General features: G+C 47.2%; 1 protein-coding gene and 1 non-coding gene across 5 annotated transcripts; both read left to right on the top strand.

Annotated features, from left to right (window-relative positions):
• The first annotated feature begins 476 nt into the window (after nt 1-476).
• KHDC4 (KH domain containing 4, pre-mRNA splicing factor) lies at nt 477-23178 on the top strand. 4 transcript variants are annotated; one of them, XR_008630239.1, is made up of 14 exons: nt 477-565; nt 935-1151; nt 7557-7685; nt 8218-8297; nt 9566-9618; nt 9868-10031; nt 10814-11025; nt 11752-11812; nt 14721-14778; nt 15010-15263; nt 17469-17642; nt 19347-19431; nt 20407-20498; nt 21714-21770. XR_008630239.1 is itself a non-coding variant. In XM_055139093.1 (14 exons), exons 1-14 carry the CDS (start codon nt 528-530, stop codon nt 21914-21916), a joined length of 1848 nt encoding a protein of 615 aa, XP_054995068.1. In that variant the 5' UTR covers nt 477-527; the 3' UTR covers nt 21917-23178. The 4 variants fall into 4 exon arrangements, 3 of the variants coding, with proteins under 3 accessions (XP_054995068.1, XP_054995070.1, XP_054995069.1); XM_055139093.1 differs by having other exon boundaries at nt 19319-19431; nt 21714-23178; XM_055139095.1 differs by lacking the exon at nt 17469-17642 and having other exon boundaries at nt 19319-19431; nt 21714-23178.
• Nucleotides 10360-10488, top strand: LOC129405398 (small Cajal body-specific RNA 4). The gene has a single exon (XR_008630550.1). It is a non-coding gene; the product is annotated as a small Cajal body-specific RNA 4 (non-coding RNA).
• Nucleotides 23179-24577: the final 1399 nt, after the last annotated feature.

The following is a 24577-nucleotide window of genomic DNA, read 5'->3' on the forward strand; positions in this document are numbered from 1 at the left end:
CATATTCCGTGTTCTTAAGGACTGTGCTTTGGGTACAAAAATAAAGAAAAAAATTTTCACATGACCTTGGAGACGAATCAAGTCACTTTTCCCAAACATGTAACTCAAACTTGAAGCGGGAAAAGTCACGGGAAAACTCTGTCCACAAATAAGGGGACGGCATACTAAAATAACGTAACTTGGGGGAGAAAGAGGTTTAATTTCCTGACTCATGCGTATTGTCCTTTGGGGTGCCCACTTGCCCACAACAAACATGGAGGCTTCTCCTCCTTCACCCGCCCCCCTCGCCAATTCCACCTTAGTAGGAGATCGAGCAGCCATCTTTCTCAAGGGCAAGACGTAGACAGGAAGGTCACACTTACCTGTCTGCGACAACAGCTGGGAGCCGAGCCACCAATCAGAAGGCTGGATCACCGGAACCACTTTGGCCCAGGACCGGAAGAGGCGGCACTTAGGTCGTTGGGGGCGGAAGTGACGGGAAAGTGGTAGTGGGGTAGTTGGCGGGTGGCAGAGGAGAGCCGGTCGCCATGTCCGCGGGGAGCGCGACGCATCCTGGGGCCGGCGGGTAAAGCTTCGCGGGCCGGGGCGTCGCCGCGCACGGGGGGGTACAGGAAAGGCGGAGGGCCGTGGGGAGCTGTGGGGCTTGTTCCGCGAGAAACACAGCGGCCCGGGGGCCCTGGTGTCGCGGCTGCGGCTGGCGACAGGGCCTGGGGACCCTCCTGCCGGCCGCGCGGGAGCGGAGGGGAGGGACGCGCGCCGCAGGGGAAGGACGAGCCAAGGGGAAGGCGGGGCCGGGCCCGGGGCTCCGGGCGGGGAAGGCCGCGCCGCGGGCCGTTCAAGTGTGGGGGAGGGCCGCCGGGAAACTGAGGCTCGGGCAGCGGAGCGCGGCGAGGTGTCGGTGCGGGGCCTCACGCTCGCCGTCTTCTTCCCGCAGGCGCCGCAGCAAATGGGACCAGCCGGCCCCAGCCCCGCTGCTCTTCCTCAGCCCGGCCGCCCCGGGTGGGGAGGGGCCCAGCAGCGGGGGCAGCCCCGGGGGCTCGGCGGCGGCCCCCTCGGGGGCGCTGGACGCCGCCGCCGCGGTGGCCGCCAAGATCAACGCCATGCTCATGGCCAAAGGGAAGCTGAAGCCCACGCAGAGCGCCGCCGAGAAGGTACTGCACGCCGGAGGGATCGCGCGGGGCGTTGTCTTGTGCGGGTCCCTCGGGTCATTGTGTCGGTGAAGGAGGAGACAGACCTTCACTTGGGCTCTCGCAGCAAGTGCTCGGCCTAGTCCTGATCTCCGTTACCGGACCCTAACTGGGGCCTGATTCGAACCTAGCCAAGGCAGGCGTCTTTCCCCGGCACTCTCTAGTACAGTACTGTACTGGCACTCTCCAGTACAGTTATTTAAAGATAGCTTAGTTTTGGAATGTCTCACCTTACCTTTTTTTTTTTTTGGCTTTTCGGTCACACCCGGCGATGCACAGGGGTTTCTCCTGGCTCTGCACTCAGGAATTACTCCTGGCGGTGCTCAGGTGACCATATGGGGTGCTGGGAATCGAACCCGGGTCGGCCGCGTGCAAGACAAACGCCCTACCCGCTGTGCTATCGCTCCAGCCCCTCACGTTACCTTTTTAATCATCTGTGGTTTTATTTGTATTGGGTTTGGGGCCCGGTTCGGGGGTCCGTCTGGGATACTCTGGATTGTGCCCTACCTGCTGTACTATTGCTATGGCCCCGATTTTATTTTTCTTTTGTTTGGGGACCACGCCTGGTAGTGCTCAGTGTGATTCCTGGAAGGACTCAGGGGACCATGCAGGGTGCTGGGGAGCAAACCCTTGTCAGCCTCGTGCCACTGTACCATCACTCAGGCCCCACATCTTGATTTTAGATCTCAGTTTCATTGGGCTAATAATGAATTAGTTTATTTTGTGTTCACTTCATTGAGCTTAAATTTATGTAATCAGTGATGTAATATGTTTGTGCTTCTTCGGTATTTTCTTTCTTTTTTTTTTTTTTGCGGGGGTGGGGGGGGTCACATCCAGCGATGCACAGAGGTCACTCTACTCTGCACTCAGGAATTACCCCTGGCAGTGCTCAGGGGACCATATGGGATTCTGGGAATTGAACCCGGGTTGGCGGCGCGCCAGGCAAACGCCCGCTGTGCTATCACTCCAGCCCCAGGTATTTTCTTTAAAGTCAGAAGGAAAGTGAAGTAAATCAAGTGAGCTTAGAAATGTTCTAATTGGAATTTTAGGTGATTGAAGCATAATTAAACACAGACTGAAACAAACATTTATATGCGAATTGTTTTGCTGTTTTCACACAATGAAGATTGTTTTATCATTTAAAAAATTCAGTTGTAAGAATCTAACAGCTGAATTGAATTGAGGCTTTTCTTTTTACCTATTGTGGATTACAAATGTCTTCCTGCGTTGTGACAATGGTTGTTTATCATTTTATACTTAATATAACAGTCCTTGTGCCAGTTCTGAGGAAGGGATAGTGGTCAGCAGTTTGCAGATAGAGAATATTGGATGTAAAGAAACCCGTGCGGTGTCTAACATCACAGTAACCTGGATAAGTGGGTGTTTGGGCCTTGAAAGCCTCTGGCCTTGGAAAATTCTGTGTGTTCCAAGGCAGGCTATTCTGTTCGGATTATCACCAGGGAGAAAAAAAAAATCCCTTTTGACTAATTAAACTTCTCCTTCCATGGTACCTATAAAGAGATGGATGGGTTCTGTGTTTTAAAATGCAATTATTGGGGCAGATTGAGAATCAGGGTTTGAGGTACTGTCTAACCTTTTCTTGTGAAAGACACAGTTTGGTCCCCCACACTACTTATCCTCTGAGCATAGCCAGGTGTGACCCTCTACTCACCCCAACATATGGAATTCTTTTTTGCTCTGATAACGTGAATTACAAGTTTTGTTATTATTTGGTACTTGCAGTTCTGCTTCAGCACCCCACCACCAGTGCAAGCTCTCCATCTGTGTCCAGCTCTGTTCCTACCCTTGCAGCCTAGGTTCTCTTTTTTTTTTAAATTTTTTGGGTCACACCTGGTGATGCACAGGGGTTATTTCTGGCTCATGCACTCAGGAATTACTCCTGGCGGTGCTCGGGGGACCATATGGAATGCTGGTAATCGAACCCGGGTCGGCTGCATGCAAGACAAAGGCCCTACCCTCTGTGCTATCGCTCCAGCCCCCTGGGTTCTTTTTTTTTATAAGGCCTTGTCTCAGGGTTTGATTCCACTGGGGACTGTAAGCCCTTGTTTTTCCCCTTTATCTGCCATTTCACATAAGATCATCTGGTATTTGTCGTTTTCGATCTGGAGCACTTCACTCTAATTCCACCCAGGTCATAGCAGGCCATGGGATTTCCTCTTTTCTCATAGTCGAGTAGTATTCTATTGGGTATATGTTCATATTTCTTTTTCTTTCTTTCTTTCTTTCTTTCTTTCTTTCTTTTTTTTTTTTTTTGCTTTTTGGGTAACACCCGGTAATGTACAGGGGTTACTCCCAGCTCTACACTCAGGAATTACTCCTGGTGGTGCTTAGGGGACCATATGGGATGCTGGGGATCGAACCCGGTCGGCTGTGTGCAAGGCAAACGCCCTACCAGCTGTGCTATCGCTCCAGCGCATACGTTCATATTTCACCACCACTCACCTGTTGCTGGGCACGTGGCTTGGTTCCAGACCTTGGCCATTGTGAGTAATGCTAGATGAACACAGGTGTGTTTCTGCCCTTTAGAGTAATGTTTAAAATATAATTCTTTATGTGAGATGAAATTAGCATGTATGCGGTGATTCACAATGTATACATCTAAACATCAAGTGGTCTGTCTTAAATATAAACAGTTGGTTCCCCCACGCTCGGGGGGTCCCCCTGGTGCTTAGAGGACCATATATAATGCTGGGAGTTGAACAACATGGTCAGCCACATGCATGCAAGCTTCGTTTTTGCTTTACTGTTTTTCCTGTTTTTGTTTTGTTTTGTGGCTACATCTGGCAGTGCTCAGGACTTACTTCTGGGTCTGCGTTAGGGGTCACTCCTGGAAGGGCTCAAAGGATTATACCGGGTGCTAGGGATCAAACCTCTGTTGGTCACATGCAAGGCAAGCACCCCATCTTCTGTAGTATTTCTCTGACTCAAATATGAACAATTTTCACTTGTAAATTTTATTGCTAAAGCTGCAGGCAGGGGAAGAATACAGGTTTTTGTTTTTTTTTTCTTTTTTGCTTTTTGTGTTTTTTTTTTTTTTCTTTTTCTTTTTGGGTCACACCCGGCAATGCACAGGGGTCACTCCTGGCTCTGCACTCAGGAATTATCCCTGGCGGTGCTCAGGGGACCATATGGGATGCTGGGAATCGAACCCGGGTCGGCCTCGTGCAAGGCAAACACCCTACCCACTGTGCTATCACTCCAGCCCCAAGAATACAGTTCTTTGCTAGCTTTCCATCTATCAGTAGACAATATCAGTAGATTGTTTACCAGTAGGCTGTAGCCTACCTGGATGCTTAAATATTTAATTTCTGCACAGTTGATGAGATTTTTTTTTTTAATGAATTGGAAGTTTGTTACTGAATGTGTTTTTGTGGTTGGCAAAAGTCATGAGGGTCTATTATTCATTTGTAAGGTCTGCAAGGAAATAACTCACTAACAGCTAAAATGCTCCTTGAATGTTATGATTCTTTATTTATTTGCTTTTTGGGTCACTCCTGGCTCATGCACTCAGGAATCACCCCTGGCGACCATATGGGACCTGGGATTCGAACCTGGGTCGGCCGTGTGCAAGGCAAACACCCTACCCGCTGTGCTATCACTCCAGTCCCAAATGTTATGACTCTTTTTTTTTTGGGGGGGGGTCACACCCGGCGATGCACAGGGGTTACTCCTGGTTCTTCACTCAGGAATTACCCCTGGCGGTGCTCAGGGGACCATATGGGATGCTGGGATTAGAACCCGGGTCGGCTGCGTGCAAGGCAAACGCCCTACCCGCTGTGCTATCACTCCAGCCCCCCAAATGTTATGATTCTTTTGGGGACTGGGGAGGTTTGGATTTGGAGACACATCTGGGTGTACCAAAATAGCTTGCTGTGCCTAGAATCAAAGACCAGGCCTCCTGTGTGCAAAGCATGAACTCAGTGTACGCGCTTTCTGACCCCTAATGCTCAAATTCTTGATACTGGTGTTCATCATTTGAACTTTTTTATTTAATTGAACTTGGGGCTGGAGAGTTTGCTTAGTGGACTGGAGCATGTGGTTTGCATGCAGGAGGTCTAGGTTCAGTCTCCAATTCTGCATTGTCCCCAATACCTCTGAGAGCTATCCCACAAGCAACAAGCTGGGAGTCTTCCCGGAGCATTGTGGGATGTGACTTCAGAATCAAACAGAATTACTTGAACTTAGAGGTAGCATGATGCACGAAGGTTTTGATTCAGAACGCCTGGGTTGGGTTTGGCTTTGGAAGAGGGGGCCATGGTTGGGCTATACTTGGAAGTGCTTAGGGGCTGTTTCTGGTTCTGTGTGCAGGAGTGACCCCTGAAGTGCTGGCGAATCTACCATTTGTGATGCCTGGGGTTGAAGGCAAGCACCTGAATCCCTCTCTGTACTATTTCTCTGTTCCCCTAGATTATCTGGGTTTGGAACCTCAAACTCCTAGTTTCTGGTGTTGAGCCTCAGTTAGGGTCCTCATCTGTAATGGCGTTGCTGATATGTGAGCATGTGGCCAGCATGAGAAGCGATATCTAGATTGGAGCACCAGGTAGAGAACATACACCATAGATTGTTCAATTGGGCATTAGTAAGTATCCTTACAGGATGATATTGGGAGATGTCCTTGATCTGGCCATGCAGGCCACCCAGCACGCAGACTTTGCATGCTGGAAACAGTGCTTCACCAATACCCCGTTCCCCCAGGCACCATCACGTGTGGCCCTGAGAAAACAAAAAAACATGAAAGGGTTTCGTGAAGTGAGATGTGTGAGTGCCACTCAGGGAAACTACATTGGCTTCTCTAGCTGCTGGTTCATGGACCATGTACAGGCAGGGAGTCCATAGGTGTGAAAAAGTTGGACACTGGATTAAACAAAGGCAAAGGAGACTTGTTGAGTCGTTTGTCTCCACCCTTGAAAAACATCTAATGCAGGAAGAAATCAACTACCTCAATCTAGGTTGAGTCTAGGAGAAGGCCAGCCTGAGCTTGATCTTTCTCAGAACTGGGAACCCAGCTAGCTAATTGAAGTCATCTGTCATGTAAAATCTGAAAAACCAGATAGGTTTCGGAGTCTTCCTTGGCTCTTCACCATTTTCTTATTCTTCCTTGGTGGTGGTGGTGGTGGTGGTTTGAACCACGCCTGGAATGCTTACTCCTTGTTCTACTCCACCATCACTTCTAGAGAGCTCTGGTCCCTTGCCATGGTACCTAGGTCAGCTCCTTGCAGGGCAAGTGTCCCTTCTCTCCTATCTCTGTCTCCTGGTTTCTTTATCCAAGAGAGTGGAATGTTAATATAAGAGTTTGAGGGGGTTGGAGATCATTGCAAATAGGATTAGTTGAGCTTGCTAAGTTGCAACTATAGCATTGGCCCAGCTGCATCAGACAACAGGAATTCTGACCTCTGCCTTATTCATGGCTCATGCCCAGTGAAGCTGTAAAGTGGTATAACTTGGTCCTTTATTTTTGAGATTGCAACTTCTAGTTCAAGCGTCCCTGTGATCTTGTGGTTATGAGGAGGCATACGTGGTCCAGGTTAGGGTGATATCCAAATTGGTGGCCTTTAAAATAAATCAACTGGGGCTGGAGTGATAGCACAGCGGGTAGGGCGTTTGCCTTGCACGCGGCCGACCCGGGTTCGATTCCCAGCATCCCATATGGTCCCCTGAGCACCGCCAGGGGTAATTCCTGAGTGCAGAGCCAGGAGTGACCCTTGTGCATCGCCAGGTGTGACCCAAAAAGCAAAAAAAAAAAATAAAATAAAATAAAATAAATCAACTGTATTTGGTGTCTTCAAAGTGAGGGTTTTGGAGCATGTTAATGTCATTTACGAATATTGACTCAGGAGGGTTTCCAGGTCTGGTTTGCAGGCAGGTAGGGGAACCTGGGTATAGAAGAGCTGTAAATGGGAGACCAAACCAGATTTCCTCCTGTCAGCTTGTTATTTATTTATTTATTTATTTATTTATTTGGTTTTTGGGTCACACCCGGCGATGCACAGGGGTTACTCCTGGCCCTTCACTCAGGAATCACCCCTGGCGGTGCTCAGGGGACCATATGGGATGCTGGGATTAGAACCCGGGTCGGCCGCGTGCAAGGCAAACGCCCTACCCGCTGTGCTATCGCTCCAGCCCCCAGCTTGTTTTTTGTTTTTTTTTTTCTTTTTGGGTCACACCCGGCGATGCACAGGGGTCACTCCTGGCTCATGCACTCAGGAATTACTCCTGGTGGTGCTCGGGGGACCATATGGGATGCTGGGATTCGAACCCGGGTCGACCGCGTGCAAGGCAAACGCCCTACCCGCTGTGCTATCACTCCAGCCCCCCAGCTTGTTTTTTAAATCCAATTTCTCTTTCTAGCTTCAAGCCCCTGGCAAAGGCCTGACGAGTAGTAAGAGCAAGGATGACCTGGTGGTGGCTGAAGTTGAGATCAATGATGTGCCTCTCACGTGCAGAAACTTGCTGACTCGGGGCCAAACTCAGGATGAGGTAGGTGCTGTGGTGGGCGGATGAGGTCTCAGAGGAGACAGGGCCTCTGAATACAGATAGGAGTCAGGTGTTTGTTGTGGGCAGGGCTATAGTCTCCACAGGGAGCATTGGGCTTTATTTAATTACAGAGAAGGTACTTAGGAAGTATGGAGAAAAGTATTGGGGCCTGGAAAGATGGCTCAAGTGGGAAGCTCTGGGCTTGTGGGCCCCCCACGTTTCAATCCCCAGTTCTCATCTCTCTACCTGGTCCCCATACCTCCTAGTGTTGTGTGATCACTGCATCGCTGGGACCTTAGGCCATAGAGAGCTTGTTATTTGGATTGTCAATAAAATGCACTCAGCCCTGGAGAAGAAAAAAAATCCCCCATTTTAAAAAAAAAAATAGTGATGGGTGGATTCCAGGGCACTGTTTGAGAAAACACTGGAGTCGATCTAGAAGAGCCTCCATGGGTGGAATAAATGAGGAAAGTTGTCCTGTTGTCAGTGAACTCGGGACCTCAGTGTATTTCTAACACCAGATTTCCTTGTTTAGATCAGTCGGCTTAGTGGGGCCGCCGTGTCCACTCGAGGGCGATTCATGACCACCGAGGAGAAGGCCAAAGTGGGACCCGGGTGTGTATCTGTGACCCTTGCTGTGTGAGGGAGGGTTGGGCTTCACTCAGTCACTTCATTTTTTTATTCTCAGGGAGTACGCGTCAGTTCATGACTGGTAGCTTGATCTGCACAGACATCTTTCACAGATGTAAGACGTTGGCAGGTTATGTCTATTTGCTCTTTGGATTTTCTTTCACAACATTTTTTCCTTGTGTTTTTATTGGAGGAAACAATACATGACAGAGTAAAACATAGTTGTCAGCACTTAATGTTGAGACTTCCAGTGTGGTGGGGTTTTTTTTTTTTTTTTTTTTTTTCTTGGTTTGTTTTTTTGGAGGGGGAGGTCCCACCCAGCGATGCACAGGGGTTACTCCTGACTCATGCACGCAGAAATTACTCCTGGCGGTGCTGGGGAACCATATGGGATGCTGGGAATTGAACCTGGGTCGGCCGCATGGAAGCCAAAGGCCCTACCTGCTGTGCTATCGCTCCTGTCTCGATGTTTCACTTTTGTGCCCACCCAGCGATGTGTGAGGCTCTGAGTTTGATCCACAGCACCTCTTGTTTTTTAAAAAAAAAAAAGAAGAAGAAGTTCTGGGGCTGGGGAGCTAGTACAGTGAATAGGGTGCTTGCCTTGCTCGAGGCTGACCTGGGTTTGCTCTCTGGCACCCCGTATAGTCCCCTGAAACCCTTCAGGAGTGGTATGTGAGTGCAGAGCCAGGAGTAAGCCCTGGACACAGCCAGGTGTGGCCCCAAACCAAAAAAAAAGACAAAGGTTATATAAAGAGTCTTAATTGGTTTTTGGGTTAAACCAGCAATGCTGAGGGGTCACATCTGTTTCTCACTCAGGAATTACTCTTGGTGGTGCTCAGGGGACCTTAAGGGATGCCAGGGATGGAACCCAGGTTGGCCATGTGCAAGGCCAGCGCTTTCCCTGCTGTACTATTGCTCCAGCCCCATAACTGGTATATGTCTTTCATAAACTCGAGCTATATGCCAATAATCACTTTTGCCCTCTTAATTGCCAAGAACATAAATTTCTCATCACTTACTGGGCATCCAGCTGGTTATCTCAAATGACTGGATCCTAATGTTCATGACAGCTATATCCTCCATAAGCAACAAACCAGGTTGATTCATCTCCCAGGTGAGAAGCCATGTTCTTAGAAGTTAAGTAATGCAGCCTTATCCGTGCCTGACATTCCTTAGACATTGGAAACTTGAGGCATTACCAATTCATTCACCTTGGTAACTAATCCATTTGACTCCTTTGTTTCTCTTTATAGGGACCGTCCATTATATCTTCATGTTCAGGGCCAGACCCGGGAGTTAGTGGACAGTAAGTAATATTTTGGCTCACATGCCACTTTTTGTACAAAGCTGCATGGGGTAAATGGATAAATGGTTCCTGGTAGTCTCTTTCACTGGCTTGTGGATGACTAGTGAGTGCACGGGGAAAGCTGGGAGAAGCTGGGACCGATGGAGCTGGCAGGTCTCGGAAATGGAATTGTAATAACGGAGTAGAGGAACCTAGCATTGTGGGTAAGTCATTTGGACCTTGAGTATATCATGTGTGCTTTTTCCCTAGGAGCTGTGAATCGAATCAAAGAAATCATCACCAACGGGGTAGTGAAGGCCGCCACCGGGACAAGTCCCACATTTAATGGCGCCACAGTCACTGTCTACCACCAGCCAGCACCCATGACGCAGATCTCTCCAGCGGCTAGCCAGAAGCCTGCCTTCCAGTCAGGGGTATGTGTGGAGCAGATGTGGGGTGTGTGCCCGCGACATTGCTGCTGCTGATTTGAGGGGCAGGGCCATGTTCCCCAGGGATGGAGGCTGGCAAGAAGTAGGCATTGACCTCTCAAGCCTTCTCCCTGTGTTCTTTCTACAAACTGCCCAGGAAATGAAGACGCAGTTCCTGGGATTCCAGCCTGAAATTCCCCCAGGCTTTCTGTGACTGGACCTTTGATATGTCCGTGATACTGTGACACTGAATCTCTTGTTTCTGCATCCCAATATTTTCTAGAGAGGAAATGGTTTAGAACTTAAGCACACACTCCAGTGGTTTGAATTTAGATCTGGAGGATCAAGAAGGCGGAGTCTGATGAAGCAAGACTCGGCTGATACAATCCTCCTAGAGAAAGGGGTCAGAGAGAGCAGCCCTGCCTGGAGCACTGCACAGGGCTGACTGCACCACCCGACATTCCTCTGTCTCTGTTCTGGTTGCATTCTCACCTGCCAGTTAGGGGTGGGAGTTAAGTGTGTGTGTGTGCTGACCTCTAGATTAAATCTTGGGATCTCGCCTCTCGGCTAAACTCTGCTGAAGTATTAGAGTTGGTAGAGGCATGGGTGTCCGTAATTGCCAATTTAGCTCTTGAATTGGGTTTATTTTTATGGGCTCAGGAGAGATTACAGAGGTCCCTTGTTTGGGAAAGATGATTTAATGTACCTGAACTAAAATATTCTCATGATTTCAAGATTTAGGTCTGTATTGTTTGCTTTTTAATGTGCTATGTTCTGCTCTTCTGCAGATGCATTATGTTCAGGATAAGTTATTTGTGGGTCTAGAGCACGCCGTACCCACTTTCAATGTCAAGGAGAAAGTGGAAGGCCCAGGCTGCTCCTATTTGCAGCATATTCAGATTGAAACAGGCGCCAAAGTTTTCCTACGAGGCAAAGGTTCTGGCTGCATCGAACCAGCATCTGGCCGAGAAGCCTTTGAACCGATGTATATCTACATAAGGTAAGACAGGTGGGGTCTGAGGGCATCGGAGACCTGTCCCCTTGGCAGTTCAGATCATAAGAATGGACTTCGTGTGTAGTTACTACTTGAGGAACTTTGGTCTGTACTAGGAAGGTTCACTATATAATTAGTTAACAAAGACTCTTAGGGGGTGGGATTGTCCTTGTTAGCATTCAAGCCTATAATCCTAAAGAGAGGTTATTTACCAAAATAATTTTCACCCAACCCATAACAGTAGTAGTAGATTTTGCGTGATTTTAGTGACTTGAATATCAGGAGGTGATATTATACCTGTGACCTTTCACTGACTGCAGGACTGATAGGTCAGTGTTCAACCCCAGTGGCACTTGGGGGTGCAAGGCCAACTCTGGACTCCAAGGACCAGGCAGTGCTGGTAGAACTCTGACCTCCATAGGGCTCCCAGTGTCTGTACCTTTGGGACTTTGAGTTGTACCTTGAGTGCTTATGTGACATGTTGTGGTTTTCAGAGGCTTTGGTTTGACTACATTGAATCAGCATATGGGGCCAAGACATAGCACAGAGGTTAAGGTGTTGGCCATGTCTATGGGGTTTGAGTCCCCTTAACCCTGCCAGGAGTCACTCTGAGCACAAAGCCAGAAATAGACCCCTCTGGCTGGGTGTCCAGCAAGAAGAATCCATATTTATAGGATAATAATTTTGTGTTCTTCCTCTGCCCCCTCCATGATTGATTTGATTTCTTTGCAGTCATCCCAAACCTGAAGGCCTGGCTGCTGCCAAGAAGCTCTGTGAGAATCTCTTGCAAACAGTGAGTGACGTTTGACTGCTGAAACTCATTTTAGACGGTCTCTTTGCTGTTTTTCTGACACCCATTAGTTTTTCTAGGAGTGCTGTTTCCATGTTACCACAGATAGAACTAAAGCAACAGAAATTTACTCTCTCTCTCTTTTTGGAGGGGGGATGCTTTTTGAGTCACACCTGGCTCTGCGCTCAGGAATTATTTCTGGTGGTGTTGAAGGACCATATGGGATGCTGGGGATCGAACCCAGGTTGGCTAGTGTGCAAGACAAATGCCCTACCCACTGTACTGTTGCTCCAACCCCAACAAAAAGTTACTCTCAACTCCTGAAGTTCACATCAACCTCTAGACAGGGTTAATTTCTTCTGGAAGTTTGAGGGAGCACCCATCTCAAGCCTGTTGACTTGCTTTTTATTTCTGTTTATTTATTTTTGGGTTTGGGAGCCCATCTAAGGATGCTAAGGGGTAACTCCTGGCTCTGCACCCAGGAATCACTCCTGGTGGTGCTCAGGAATGTCAAGAACTGAACCTGGGTCGACCATGGGCATGGGTAAGGCAAGCAGTCTACCTCACAGTACTGTCTATTTGGCTCATTATTATTATTATTATTATTATTATTATTACTACTACTACTACTACTACTACTACTACTACTACTACTACTACTACTATAGTTTTTGGGCTACTCCTGATGGTGATCAGAGCATATCCTAGCTTTGCACTCAGGAATCAAATCTAGTGGGCTCAGGGGGGGGTGCTGGGAATTGAACCTGGATTGACCACATACAGGGCAAGTCCCTAATCTGCTGTCCTACTCTCTGGCCCCTCCACAACCATTAATGATTGAGCTTCATGTATACATCATTCCAACACCACAGCACTCCACCAGCATGTCCTCTCGGCTCCACCATTGTCTTAGTGTCCCCCTACGCCACCACATTTCTGTCCCAGTGTAATTACTTTCCTTAGCTATTCTTTTGTTTGGGGGTTGGTCATGCCCAGGGATGTTCGGCAGCTACTCCTTGCTCTGTGCTGTCACTCCTTGGGTGCTGGGGATTATACCTGGGTTGTCACAAGTAAGTCAAGTGCCTTTCCCTCTTGCTGTACATATCTCTGGCTCTTACTGCTTTGCTTTTTTTTTGGGGGGGGTCTTATTTTTGAGGGGAATGCTTTGGGCCACACCTGGCAGTGCTCAGTGGTGGGTAGCTTCTGGTGGTACAGGGATAGAACCAAAGTGGGCCATGTGTAAGACAAGCGCTGTTCCAGTACTATCTCTTCAGCCCTAGCTTTTTGTTACTTTGTTAGGAAAGGAAGGGAGCCTTCTAGTGGTGCTCCTCAAGGGTCCCCACACCCCATTTGGCAATATTCAGCATGTGCGGACTCAGGAACAATACTTGGACCTAGCAGCATGGCACTGGGGCTCATGGGGCCTCCTCAGACATGTGCTCTCGTCCCTCTCCTTGTGCCTTGCTCCCCCACAGTCCTTGTCAGTACAGCTTAAGGTCTGTTTCTGGCTACATACACCTGGGCCGTCTTTTGTCTTCTGCCTCTCTCCTCTTTCCATAATTTTAGATTTGCTTTTGGGTTTGGGGGGGTGAGTGAGGCACAGCCAGTGGTATAGCTCAGTGGCTCTTCCCAGCTCTGTTCTCAGGATTACTGCATCTCCTATACTGTCTCTCAGGCCCCTGGTCCCCTTATAGAGGGGGCCAAGTCATTGGATCTCAGGGTTCCCTAATCTTGCCATAACCACATAATTCTGAAAGATCTTGTTTCCACATTCGGTCATAATTGAGAATAGGACAGACATGAATATGGAGGGGGAGCAGGCAGGCCACTAGCAAGCACATTCCTAGGACGTCAGCCTCTACACCCCACCAGTGCCCTCCCCCTATCACAGTGGCTGTGCATTTTCTTGGGGGGGGAGGATTTTTAGTAGTTTAGGGTCCCCACCAGTATTTAGTTTTGAACTGGGTACTGAAACAGTACTTAAAGTCTGTTGAATGGCTGTTTACATGCATGCTAGGAAATCAGTGAGGGGCTGGGGGGAGGAGGGTGTTGCTATGCTTAGAGGCACGGGCTTCACATTGCCGGGCATAGGTGTATCCTTCCTCATGCAGCCAGGACTGAGTATTGCTGGAAATGGCTCCTGGGTTCCCTGAGCACTGCTTGGGAGTCCCCTCCCAAAAGTCAATCAAGTCTGATCAGAGCTCTGATGTTTAGAGCCAGGAAATGGTGCAAGGAGACTGTTCAAAGGACTGGAGCATGGGATCTGGCTTCACAAGGTGGTCGTCCCCCACACCTGCCCCCCTAGCACCAAGGTAGTAGTTAGCCCCTCTATAGCCACCAGGTGTGACCCCAAAACTAAGTAAAAGCAAATAAACTGCTCCTGGGTTAATCAACTTACTCTGATTTCTTTTTTCATTCTGTGGTCCCATGGGGCGCGTTTGTTTTAATTTGGAGAGGAGGTAGAGCCACACCCGGCAGTTCTCCTGGGTCATGGAACAGCTTGATTTTTTGTGACTCTTGGATTTTGTGCCCTAGAATCTAGTCATTCTCGTGTGGTTTTCAGGTTATCTGAGCTTCTGATTCTCAAAATTGATAGATATGCCTTAATTTAAGCAAGTCAGTAGATGTGCTGAGATTTTTGCTAGGACTGGAGCACTAGAACAGTGGGTGGGGTGCTTGCTTTGCATGCCGATGACCCAGGTTCCGTCGTGGGTAATTTAATATGGTCCTCAAAGCCCACCAGGAATGGTCCCTGCGTGCGGAACAGGCCCTTGAGCACTGCTGTTGTGGCCCAAACCACAAAATACCTCCCCCCCCCCCACCCCCGTCACCAAAAAACCACAATTGGTTCTGTTGCTAATTGTTTCTGAATGGGGACCCTCATACTTAACTGTGTCCCCTGCTCTTTCAGGTTCATGCTGAGTACTCTCGATTTGTGAATCAAATCAATACTGCTGTGCCGTTGCCAGGTGTGTATGTCTTGAGTGGTGTGCCTGGAGATCACTGTAGTGCTGTGTATGTGTAGAATGTGGTACTGGAGGCTAGACTGACCGTCAGAGCACTGGTTGTGATCCCTTCAATATTAGGGGAGTTTGGAAGAAACCTCAGTATTTTTCTTCCCTAGAGATAAAGTTTAATTATTCAGCTAAAATGTCTCATTCTGCTGCAGCTGATTAAACACTTTTTTTCTTCCCCCTCAGGCTATACACAACCCTCTGCTATAAGTAGTGTCCCTCCTCAGCCACCATATTATCCATCCAATGGCTATCAGTCTGGTTACCCTGTTGTTCCCCCTCCTCAGCAGCCAGTTCAACCTCCTTATGGAGTCCCAGGCATAGTGCCACCAGCCGTTTCATTGGCACCTGGAGTCTTGCCAGCATTACCTACTGGAGTCCCTCCTGTGCCAACACAATACCCGATAACCCAAGTACAGCCTCCAGCTAGCACTGGACAGGTAGGTTGTCAGCTGCTTACCGTGGTATTGGGGAAAGGGGGGCAGGGCAGAAGACTGGGCCGGGCCATGTATTTGCTGTGGTGTTCCCGTATCCCTCACCAAACTGCTGAGCCGGTGTGTGCCGGTCTGCATTCAGCCTGAAGTTTATAGTTCATTTTGCAAGTCTTGCTGACCAGTGGTTAGGTAGAGCAGGTGGCCACAAGCTTTCTATAAGTATTGTAAGGACTGGAGTCCTACAGCTACTGCTCTCGTTGCACAGAACCTACTGTGGTTGACACCAATCAAAGATGGACTGTGCCCCAATCAGCCTTGGTATAACAAACCTAGATGGCATGTCAGAATCATCATTTGCCCCCTGGGAACCATCATGTGCCTGCCCTTGATTCTGGAATATTAAGAAAACCCTCAGGCCTGGCTGGAGAGATAGTTCAGCCAACCACTGCTGCAGGCGGGGAGCCAAATAAGCTGCCCAACAACGAAAAGGGAGAAAGTTCTTGGGGTGGAGGGCGGGGGCAGAGAGAGGACTGGGAGTGCAGGCTTAGCACGCTGGTGACCCTCTTCTATCCCTGGCAGGGCACCCCGAGCACCACTGGTGTGGACCCCACCCACCTCCAGCAACAACCCTCCCCCACTTTTTTTCCCAAGACCTCCAACTGTCCTCTTAATGGTTGGAGTGATCTAAACCCCCCCACGGAATAGTATTCCATAATTGTTTCTAGACCAAGGTGGGTGGGGGGGCTTTCCAAACTTAAGATTTTGAAGTTGTTGAGCTGGAAAGAGAGTGCAGTGGGTAAGGCACTTTCCTTGGTCCCTCCCAAATCCACCAGGAGTGATTCTTAAGCACGGAGCAGGGAATAAGCCCTGAGTACTGCCAGGTGTGGCCCAGAACCAAAAACAACAAAAAAGAATTTGAAGTAGTCCTGTCTTTTCTTGAGCAGTGGGGAAAATGGGATGTTAGGGAGAGAGCTAGGTGGTTTATTCATCCTGAGGTCAACTACCCTTTGTGTGTGGCCCGTTAGCATGGGGGTCACACTTGGAGCCTCAAATCATTGCCCAGCCTCTCTCCTGTGGACTCGAGTATTGAAGGGAATTGTACAGTTGAAATAGAAAGGGACAGATTCTACTTGCTGCCCCTGGTCATGATGCTTTTAGTTTATACTTAGCTCTGTACTTACCTGTCTCTGAACCATTGTGGTTTGTTTTTCTCCCTTGGGTAGGGGTTGGGGGAGAGTTTGGGCCACACCTAGCAGTGCTCAGGACTTATTCCTGTCTCTACACTCGGGGATCACTCCTGGCACTGCTGGGGTGCCAGGGATTAAAACCAGATCACCCAGCCACATAACAAGGCCTTCCCCACTGTACTCTCTAGCCCTAATCACATTTCCCTTCTGTAGGAAGCTGGATGGCAGAGTATTCAAAGGTTGGATTGAGAACTAGAGCTAATTCTCATTCTTTTTTCTCATTTTTGAGTTTGGAATGTAGTATAACTCATTCTGACATTGGCTTCCTTACATATAAAATGCACATCATGATAATATCTCAAAAGGACCTGCAGGTTAACATGATCCACACTGGGAGTTGACCTTTTTGAAGTGCTTATTTTCTCTAACGTATACAGTCTTTCTGGTGTGCGTGCCCCTTACCTGGGCCTTTTTTGGAACAGTCTCTTTGACTCGCTTCTTGACATAACAACTTAGCCCCAGAAGTGGTAGAGGAAATTGCCTTTTCCACAAGCATTAGAAGCATTTATGGTCCAGAATGGCTTAGTGACATTGACGGAAAGGTTTTGAATAGGACGGTGTTCTTGCATGCTAACTTCTGAGCTCAGTGAGTGGCTGGAGCGTTATTGTCCTAACAGACATTTTTGCTCTTAATCGACCAAATACATAATCATTTTCCCCTCTGAGAGTTCAAAGTTCTGGTGAAATTGTTGGTTTCATGGTTTTCTTTGATGACATGCTGTTAGGAAATCATACCTAGGGCCGGGGTGTTGCTCTGTTCTTGCCTGGATGTTTGAGCCCTTTCGTTCAACTCCTGCCAGCCCTTGCCACCACCACCACGACCAACCCCCCAGGAGTCCTAAAGCAAACCAAGGAAGGGCCAGGAGAGGAAAAGTTCACTCCTATTAGTTGCCGTCATTGATCGCTGACTTAACATGAGTTGGGCCTCTCACACTTTCCCCCCCCTCCTTTGTTTTGGTCCCAGAGTCCGATGAGTGGGCCTTTTATTCCTGCTGCTCCAGTGAAAACTGCCTTGCCTGCCGGCCCCCTGCCCCAGCCCCAGCCCCAGCCCCCACTCCCAGCTCAACCTCAGGCACAGAAGAGACGCTTTACAGAAGACCTTCCCGATGATCGAGAATCTGGACTTCTCGGATATCAGGTTAAAGAAAACCCCCTCTTGTACTTTCCTTGTCTTACTTAATTTTCCCATTAAAAAAAAAAAATGAATCTATCTTCCAGATCAGCTTTATGCCCAGTGCTAGGGTTTCTCCTTTCTGGAATCTGTTATAGATCAGTTTTTTGTCCTGGAATGGGGTACATTGAAAGAAAACCTGATGGTTGGGGGGACTGGAGCACATGCTTTGCTGGTAGGACCCTTGGGGGCTCTGGTAGGATCAGTTAGGTCTCCTCCACATCCCCAAAACTTAAGTGCAAATTGGACCCCTTTCTGTGATTGCAAGCAGAAAGCAAAGCTCTCTCTACTCCATGTCTAGTAGCTGGCAGGAGTTCTGTCAGATTCTGCAGATTCTCTTATTCCTGTAATCCCCTTGAGCAAACTTGAAAGCCTCTTCCTTCCCCACATATGCTTGTGTTGAAAACCTTGGCTGTCAAATTGTTACTCTTCTGTGCCCTCTTCCCTCCAAATGACAGCCAGAAATTCAGTGTGTGTGCATGACTGTAAGTAGTCATTTGCTGAAGAGGAGGGTTTTTTTGGTTGTTGTTCAGGTGTTTTTTATTGTGGGTGTGTCCTCATCTGGCAGTGTTTCAGGTCTGTTCCTGGCTCGGTACTCCTAGTGGTGCTGGGCTAGGGGAAGATGATGCGGTTCCAGGGATTGAACCTGGGCCTCCTGCATGTAAAAACTGTGCTCCAGCCCTTTGAATGATCTTACCCAGTTCTAGTTGGGTTCTATGTAGTTTTGGTTTTGGCACTACACCTGGTGATGCCTGAGGCTATGCCATCTTAGTATTGGTGCTGGCTTTCTAGAGGTGCTCAAAGAACACCCAAGATCAAGTCTGGGGGCTTCCCCTGAGTCATCACCCCTAAGGTGGTGGGGATTTTTTTTTTTCCTCTTGTTTTGGGGCCATACCTGGTGATGCTCAGGGTTCTGCACTTGGGAATCCACACTTTTGGTTCTGCACTCAGGAATTACTCTTGGTGGTGCTCAGGGGACCATATGGGATGCCAGGGATTGAACCTGGGTCAGCTGCACGCAAGGCAATCTCCCTACCCGCTGTACTATCGCTCCAGCCCTGTGGTTTGGGTTTTGTTTTATTTTTTTATTTTTTTGCAAGGTGTTTTTGTTTTGTGGAGTGGGGGGGCAGTTTTGGTGGAGACAGGGAAAACATCAAATGGTGCTCAGGGCTGACCCTTGGCTCTGTGCTCAGGGATCACTCCTGGTAGTACTTGGGGGACCGGAGATGGAACGCCAGGTTAACTCCATGTAAGGCAAGCACCTTACCCACTGTACTATCATGTTGGCCCCTTTCTTAAGACGTGTTAAAATTAAAAGTGTGGATTCAGATTTCCAGGAAAATCATCTTTACCCTTAAAGAATATTTTTGAACTTTGTAACTAGATTTTATCCAAATCAACTATCGATGTGATGGGTCATTGAAAACAGGTGGGCATGACATGATCAATGTCCTTACCCGTGACTGGAGTGTCTGGAGAGAAGTAATCACTGTTTCTGGTGTAGTCATGCTCCCAAGTCCCAGTGAGCTATGTAGTGGAAGTTAGTCTAGCAGAAGCTCAGGCACTTGACAGTTACATTAAGGAGCTAAAGTCAATGCAGCAGTTGTAGATTTGCTAATGCCACTGTGTTTTTCTGCTCATAGCATGGACCCATTCATATGACTAATTTAGGTACAGGCTTCTCCGGTCACAATGAAATTGAAGGTGCAGTACCGAAGGCGGCAAGTTCCTCGGGCAAAGAGCGAGAGAGGGACAGGTAAGTGGTTGAAACATAATCCCATGAGTAGAGATGTCTTTTTTCTTATGTTTTCATCTTTCCTGTAATGACTGGAAATGACATAAATTTCTGACACCCATGTCTGTGTTCAGAGTCACAGTGAAATACACAAAACTACATCTGTAGTTTTGATGAATGCACTGAGATAGCATTTTGGGTACTGCCTTTGCTCTGTATTTGAAAACAAATGAAGTCAGGGCAGAGGACTAGCTTGAGGAACGGAGGCCTTGCTGGGTGCATGGGAGCTCTGGCTTTCATCCCTGGAAGCACAAGGTCCTAAGGTACCGTACGTTGGACATAGCCACCAAACAAATGAATAAAACAGAAAATCATTGGGATCAAACAAGCTCTTGTTTATTGTAATTGATACAGAAGTGGAAGATAAAATGAGATGTTGTTCACAACCATGGAAACAGCTACATTCCACTTTGAATAATTCAGTGTTTGTTCAGATATCTTCCTTGCCTTTCGTGGCTGTATTTATTTTCCTAAGCATAGAACGTGATGGAGATGTTAGGCAATCAGGCTATTCTTGCTCTTGGAACCATAGGCTTTCCAAGAAGGGGCTTGAATGGAATTCCAACTTAACCCCCACCACCTAAGTTCTCCTTCCCCATATTATCCTTCATAAGATTCGAAAGGTCTACAGCAGTAGGACACCTGCCTTTCATGTGGCCAACCAGTGTTTGAGCCCCAGGAGCCCACATGGCTCCCTAAGCCTGTCGAGGAGTAAGCCCTGAGTACCACCAAAGGTTTCGGGGATGGGCTTGAGAGCTGATTTTCCACAGCCGTTGATTCTATTTTTAGGACAGCTTTGCTGTGTAGATCTAACTTGGTAATAGCTTGTGGGTGAGGGGTGTTGTATGAAAATGATTCCAGTTAGGATAAAAGTGAATCTGAAAGTTAACTAAGTTAAAACTTACCTGAAAGAATACTTTGTTTCCTTTCTAACAGGCAGTTGATGCCTCCACCAGCCTTTCCAGTGACTGGCATAAAATCAGAACCTGATGAAAGGAACGGGTCTGGACCTTTACCGGGGAGCCATGGTGAGTAAGGTGGAGCTGGGGGACCGGGAATGGCTAAGGCTGGTCTTAAGCTATTAGTTTCAGACCTGATGCTCATTTAGGTGTGTGATTCATCCAGATGTTTAATGCAACCTCTGTCATCTCCTGGCTAATGAAAAAACCTTTTTTTTTTTATGTGGACATCACCTAGTTAGACAGCCTTTTATTGTCAACTGATGTGTGTCTAGAAAAAGAGTTGGTCAACTTAGATTTTATACATAGAATCAGTGGCATTAAAGCCCTAGGAAATGGCTAATGATTGGTAGGTCACTTCAACATTTTGTTGCCTTTATTGTCTGAATATAACAGTCTGATAGAGGAATCATAATTTGCTTTTCCGTGTTTGTGGTTCTGAGCCACATCTCCCATAGAGCGCTTTGAGTTTTAATCATCAGGATATGGCTATTGAAAAGCAAAATGGGCCAGTGTTATAGTACATTGTGGAGGGCATTTGCTTTTCACTCAGCTGACCCAGATTTTATACCTGGCATCCATTGTGGCCCCCCAAGCACCGCCAGGAGTAATTACTGAGTGCAGAGCCAGGAGTAAACCCTGCATCATCAGGTGTGGCCAAAATATATTTATATAAATAAATTTAAAGTAAAAACAGGGTTAAATCTATAGTACAGTGGGGAGGTGCTTGCCTTGCATGTAGCCGACCCAGGTTCAATCTCTGACACCCCATATAGTCTTCCCAGCCCACCAGGACTGATCCCTGCCACAAAGCCAGGAGTAAACCCTGAGCACCTAGTTTAGCCCCCCAAAACAAAAGTGTTGTTTTATAGTATCTGAGAACTCGGAATCTTACAGGGATCCTTAGCATCAAAGTAAAAATAAACAGAATACATTTTTTTCTTTCTTCTTTTCTTTTAACTCTTTAAAAGGTGAAATGTCAGCCTCCAGCGACTCACTTGCTAACTTTCCTTTTTGTTTTCTTTTCTTTTTTTTTTTTTTTTGTGTTTTTTTTTCTTTCTCTGTTTTCTTACATGGTTCTGGTGGATTCACATTTGCTGGTGCTGGTGCTGTTTTTCGTGTGATCGTCAACGGTTTTGGGTGACCATTGACCCTGTGACCTCAAAATGGTGTCCAACTAACCACTTATAATTAACATCTTTTTTTTAATTAACGAATTGATGGTATTATCTTTTTTTTTTTCTTTTGGGGGAATGGGGTTGGGGTTGTTTTTCTCTATTCTAGATTACCCAGTCAAGAAGCTGAAAACGACGGAGAAGGGTTTTGGCTTAGTGGCATATGCTGCAGACTCTTCGGATGAGGAGGAGGAGCACCATGGGGGTCATAAAAATGCAAGTAGTTTTCCACAGGGCTGGAGTTTGGGTTATCAGTACCCTTCATCGCAGCCTCGAGCCAAACAGCAGATGCCATTCTGGATGGCCCCATAGACAGCAGTGGAGCGGAACTTTGACCCTCGGCAACTCTCTTTAGCAATAATGCATGTATTTGATTGAACAAGACTTTGGGCCTCCACTTGAAACCATCTTGGACCTTTTCGGAAGTGAGCAATGCCGATCCCCCTGTCAAATCGGGGTGCTGTTCACTATCAAGCACCCTCACTCCTGCAGTTGGCCGTCACCTCTGTTTTAAACTCTCCTTAGGATCACAAATTCATTGCGGAAGCTTTTTTAACAGGTGGTGAAATGTGTTCATTCAACCAGGTGCCCCCGAAAGGGCCATTCCCATGTGCATTTGACCTGATCCAGTCTTTCCACATTTCTCTCTTCTCACATAAAGAAAGTTTCACTTGTATTTTACTACAGTTTGGTCCATTTTGATAATGACTGATTATTTAAAAAGACTTCCTATTAGTGAAGAAATGAATTGACCTTCTTTTCAGCACTTAGATCTCGAGCTTCTCAACCTTAATTCATTTGGGAGTCTTTCTGTTCCAAAAATCTGTGGTTTCACTAATTTAAGACTTTTGAGGGGTTGAAGCAATAGTACAGTGAATAGGACACTTGCTTTATGCATGGGCTGACCTGGATTCAATCCCTGGCATCCCATACAGTCCCTCAAGCCCCGCCAGGAATGATTCCTGAGTATAGATCCAGGAGTAAGTTACCCCTGAGCATTGCTGGATGTGACCCAGAACAAACAAGACTATTGAGTATACTGGATCTGCGTAGGAAAATGGAATGATTTTTTTAAGTTGTGTCTTTTTTTATTGGATGATCCAAAGCTGGCACCTTCAGGCACACTTTTGTCTCAGCCTTTTGTGGCAAGATTTTATTGCCCTCCTAAGACTTTTTGTCTCAACTGATCCAAAGAAGATCAGAACTCATCACAGAGATGAAACCCAGTGGTCGGTCTTTCTCTGAGCTGGTTGCAGCTAAAATAGAGATTTGACCACTGGCAGTAAAATGTGGACTTTATAACTGAAATTGCAACTTGTCCTATTTTCTTGGCATTACAAATTTTGTTCCCCCCCAAAAAAAAAGAAAAAAACACCTTTTTTGTATCAAATGTTGGTGTGTGAAAGTAAAGGAGCTAGTCTGCTGAACCAAGAGTAGTTTTGAGATACTGAGCTGTCATTTTTGCACATTTGAATACTTTGCAGGCTGGCTTTGTATAAACTTATCCTCTGGTTTCCTATATGTTGTAAATATTTAGGCCATAATTTCATTATAAATAAATGTATGAATATTCTGCTATGGTTTCTTTGTTCTTTAACAATTCATATATATATTGTAAACTTTTTACTTAATATAATGTAAGCAATATATAAATATATATATATATATAAATGTAAGCATAACTTTCTCCTCTGAAAGCAAGATTCATAGAAGGATCAATGAATGCATTATATGACAAGAATTTTATGGCTTTCTAAAGCAAAAAGCTCAGATGGAGAGGGTACTAGGGAGATGGTAAAGAAGGTAAGACACTTGCTTAGCATTTGGCCCCAGCTTCCCTACCCACCTTTGCCCCAAAAAGAAAAAGTGGGGCTAGAGTGATAGTACAGTGGGTAGGACACTCCCTTGCATGTAGCCAACCTGGATTCCATCCCTGCCATCCCATATGTCCCCCAAGGACTACCAGGAATGATTCCTAAATACTGCCAGGTATGGCTCACTGCCCCCCCCCCCCCCCGCGCGCGCCCCCCAAAAAAAACACGGTAAGTCCAGCTGAGGGGCAAGTACCAGGGGATGATAGTACAGCGGTTAAGTACTTGCCTTGCATTTGGCAGACCTGATTTGAACCCCAGCACCACAAAGCCCTGATTGCGTGATCCCCTGCACTGCTAAGTGGATGTGGCCCAAATACCCTTCAAGCCTGTCCCTCCCAACCCAAATAAACTGCAGGCAAAAACTGAAGAATTACTATATTAGAATACTAGATGCTGTCATTTTGGGGGGGTCACACCTGCAATGCACTCAGGAATCACTCCTAGCGGTGCTCAGGGGATCATATGGGATGCTGGGAATTGAACCTGGGTCAGCTGTATTCAAGGCAAATGCCCTACCCACTGTGCTATCACTCTAGCCATGATACTTTCATTTTTCATATCCAAGCTCTGCCTTGTTGGACAGAAAGAGGGATTGATAAAAAATATCTAGGGGCAAGGGCGGAAAGATGGTGCTTGCCTTGCACACTGGCACCTCAAGTGAACCCTGAGCACAGCTGGGTGTGAACCTCCCCCCCAAAAATTAACCTAGGATATGTGTATGTACCTGATAGGGAAGTGGCAATAGTGCCTTCCTTTGCTGCTTTGTTTAAATCACATCCACTTGAAAAGTTGTTGGGTTTGGAGTGATAGCACAGTAGTTAGGGCGTTTGCCTTGCACATGGCTGACCTGGGTTTGATTCCCAGCATCCCAGATGGTCCCCTGAGCACTGCCAGGAGTAGCCCCTGAGCATTGCCGGGTGTGACCCAAAAAGAAAAAAAAAAAGCCAGTTGAATTTTGTCATTTCCTTAACAGTACATTTGAGTGGGACAGGGGACGCCTAATTCTATAATACCTATATCTGTGTTGATAAAACAGCAGAAACTGCTGTACATTGGGAGGTGAACATCTGGTTAACTTTTAGGCCACAGTGAGGCTGGT

This window comes from Sorex araneus, chromosome 5 (assembly GCF_027595985.1).
Source record: "Sorex araneus isolate mSorAra2 chromosome 5, mSorAra2.pri, whole genome shotgun sequence".
NCBI lineage: Eukaryota > Metazoa > Chordata > Mammalia > Eulipotyphla > Soricidae > Sorex > Sorex araneus.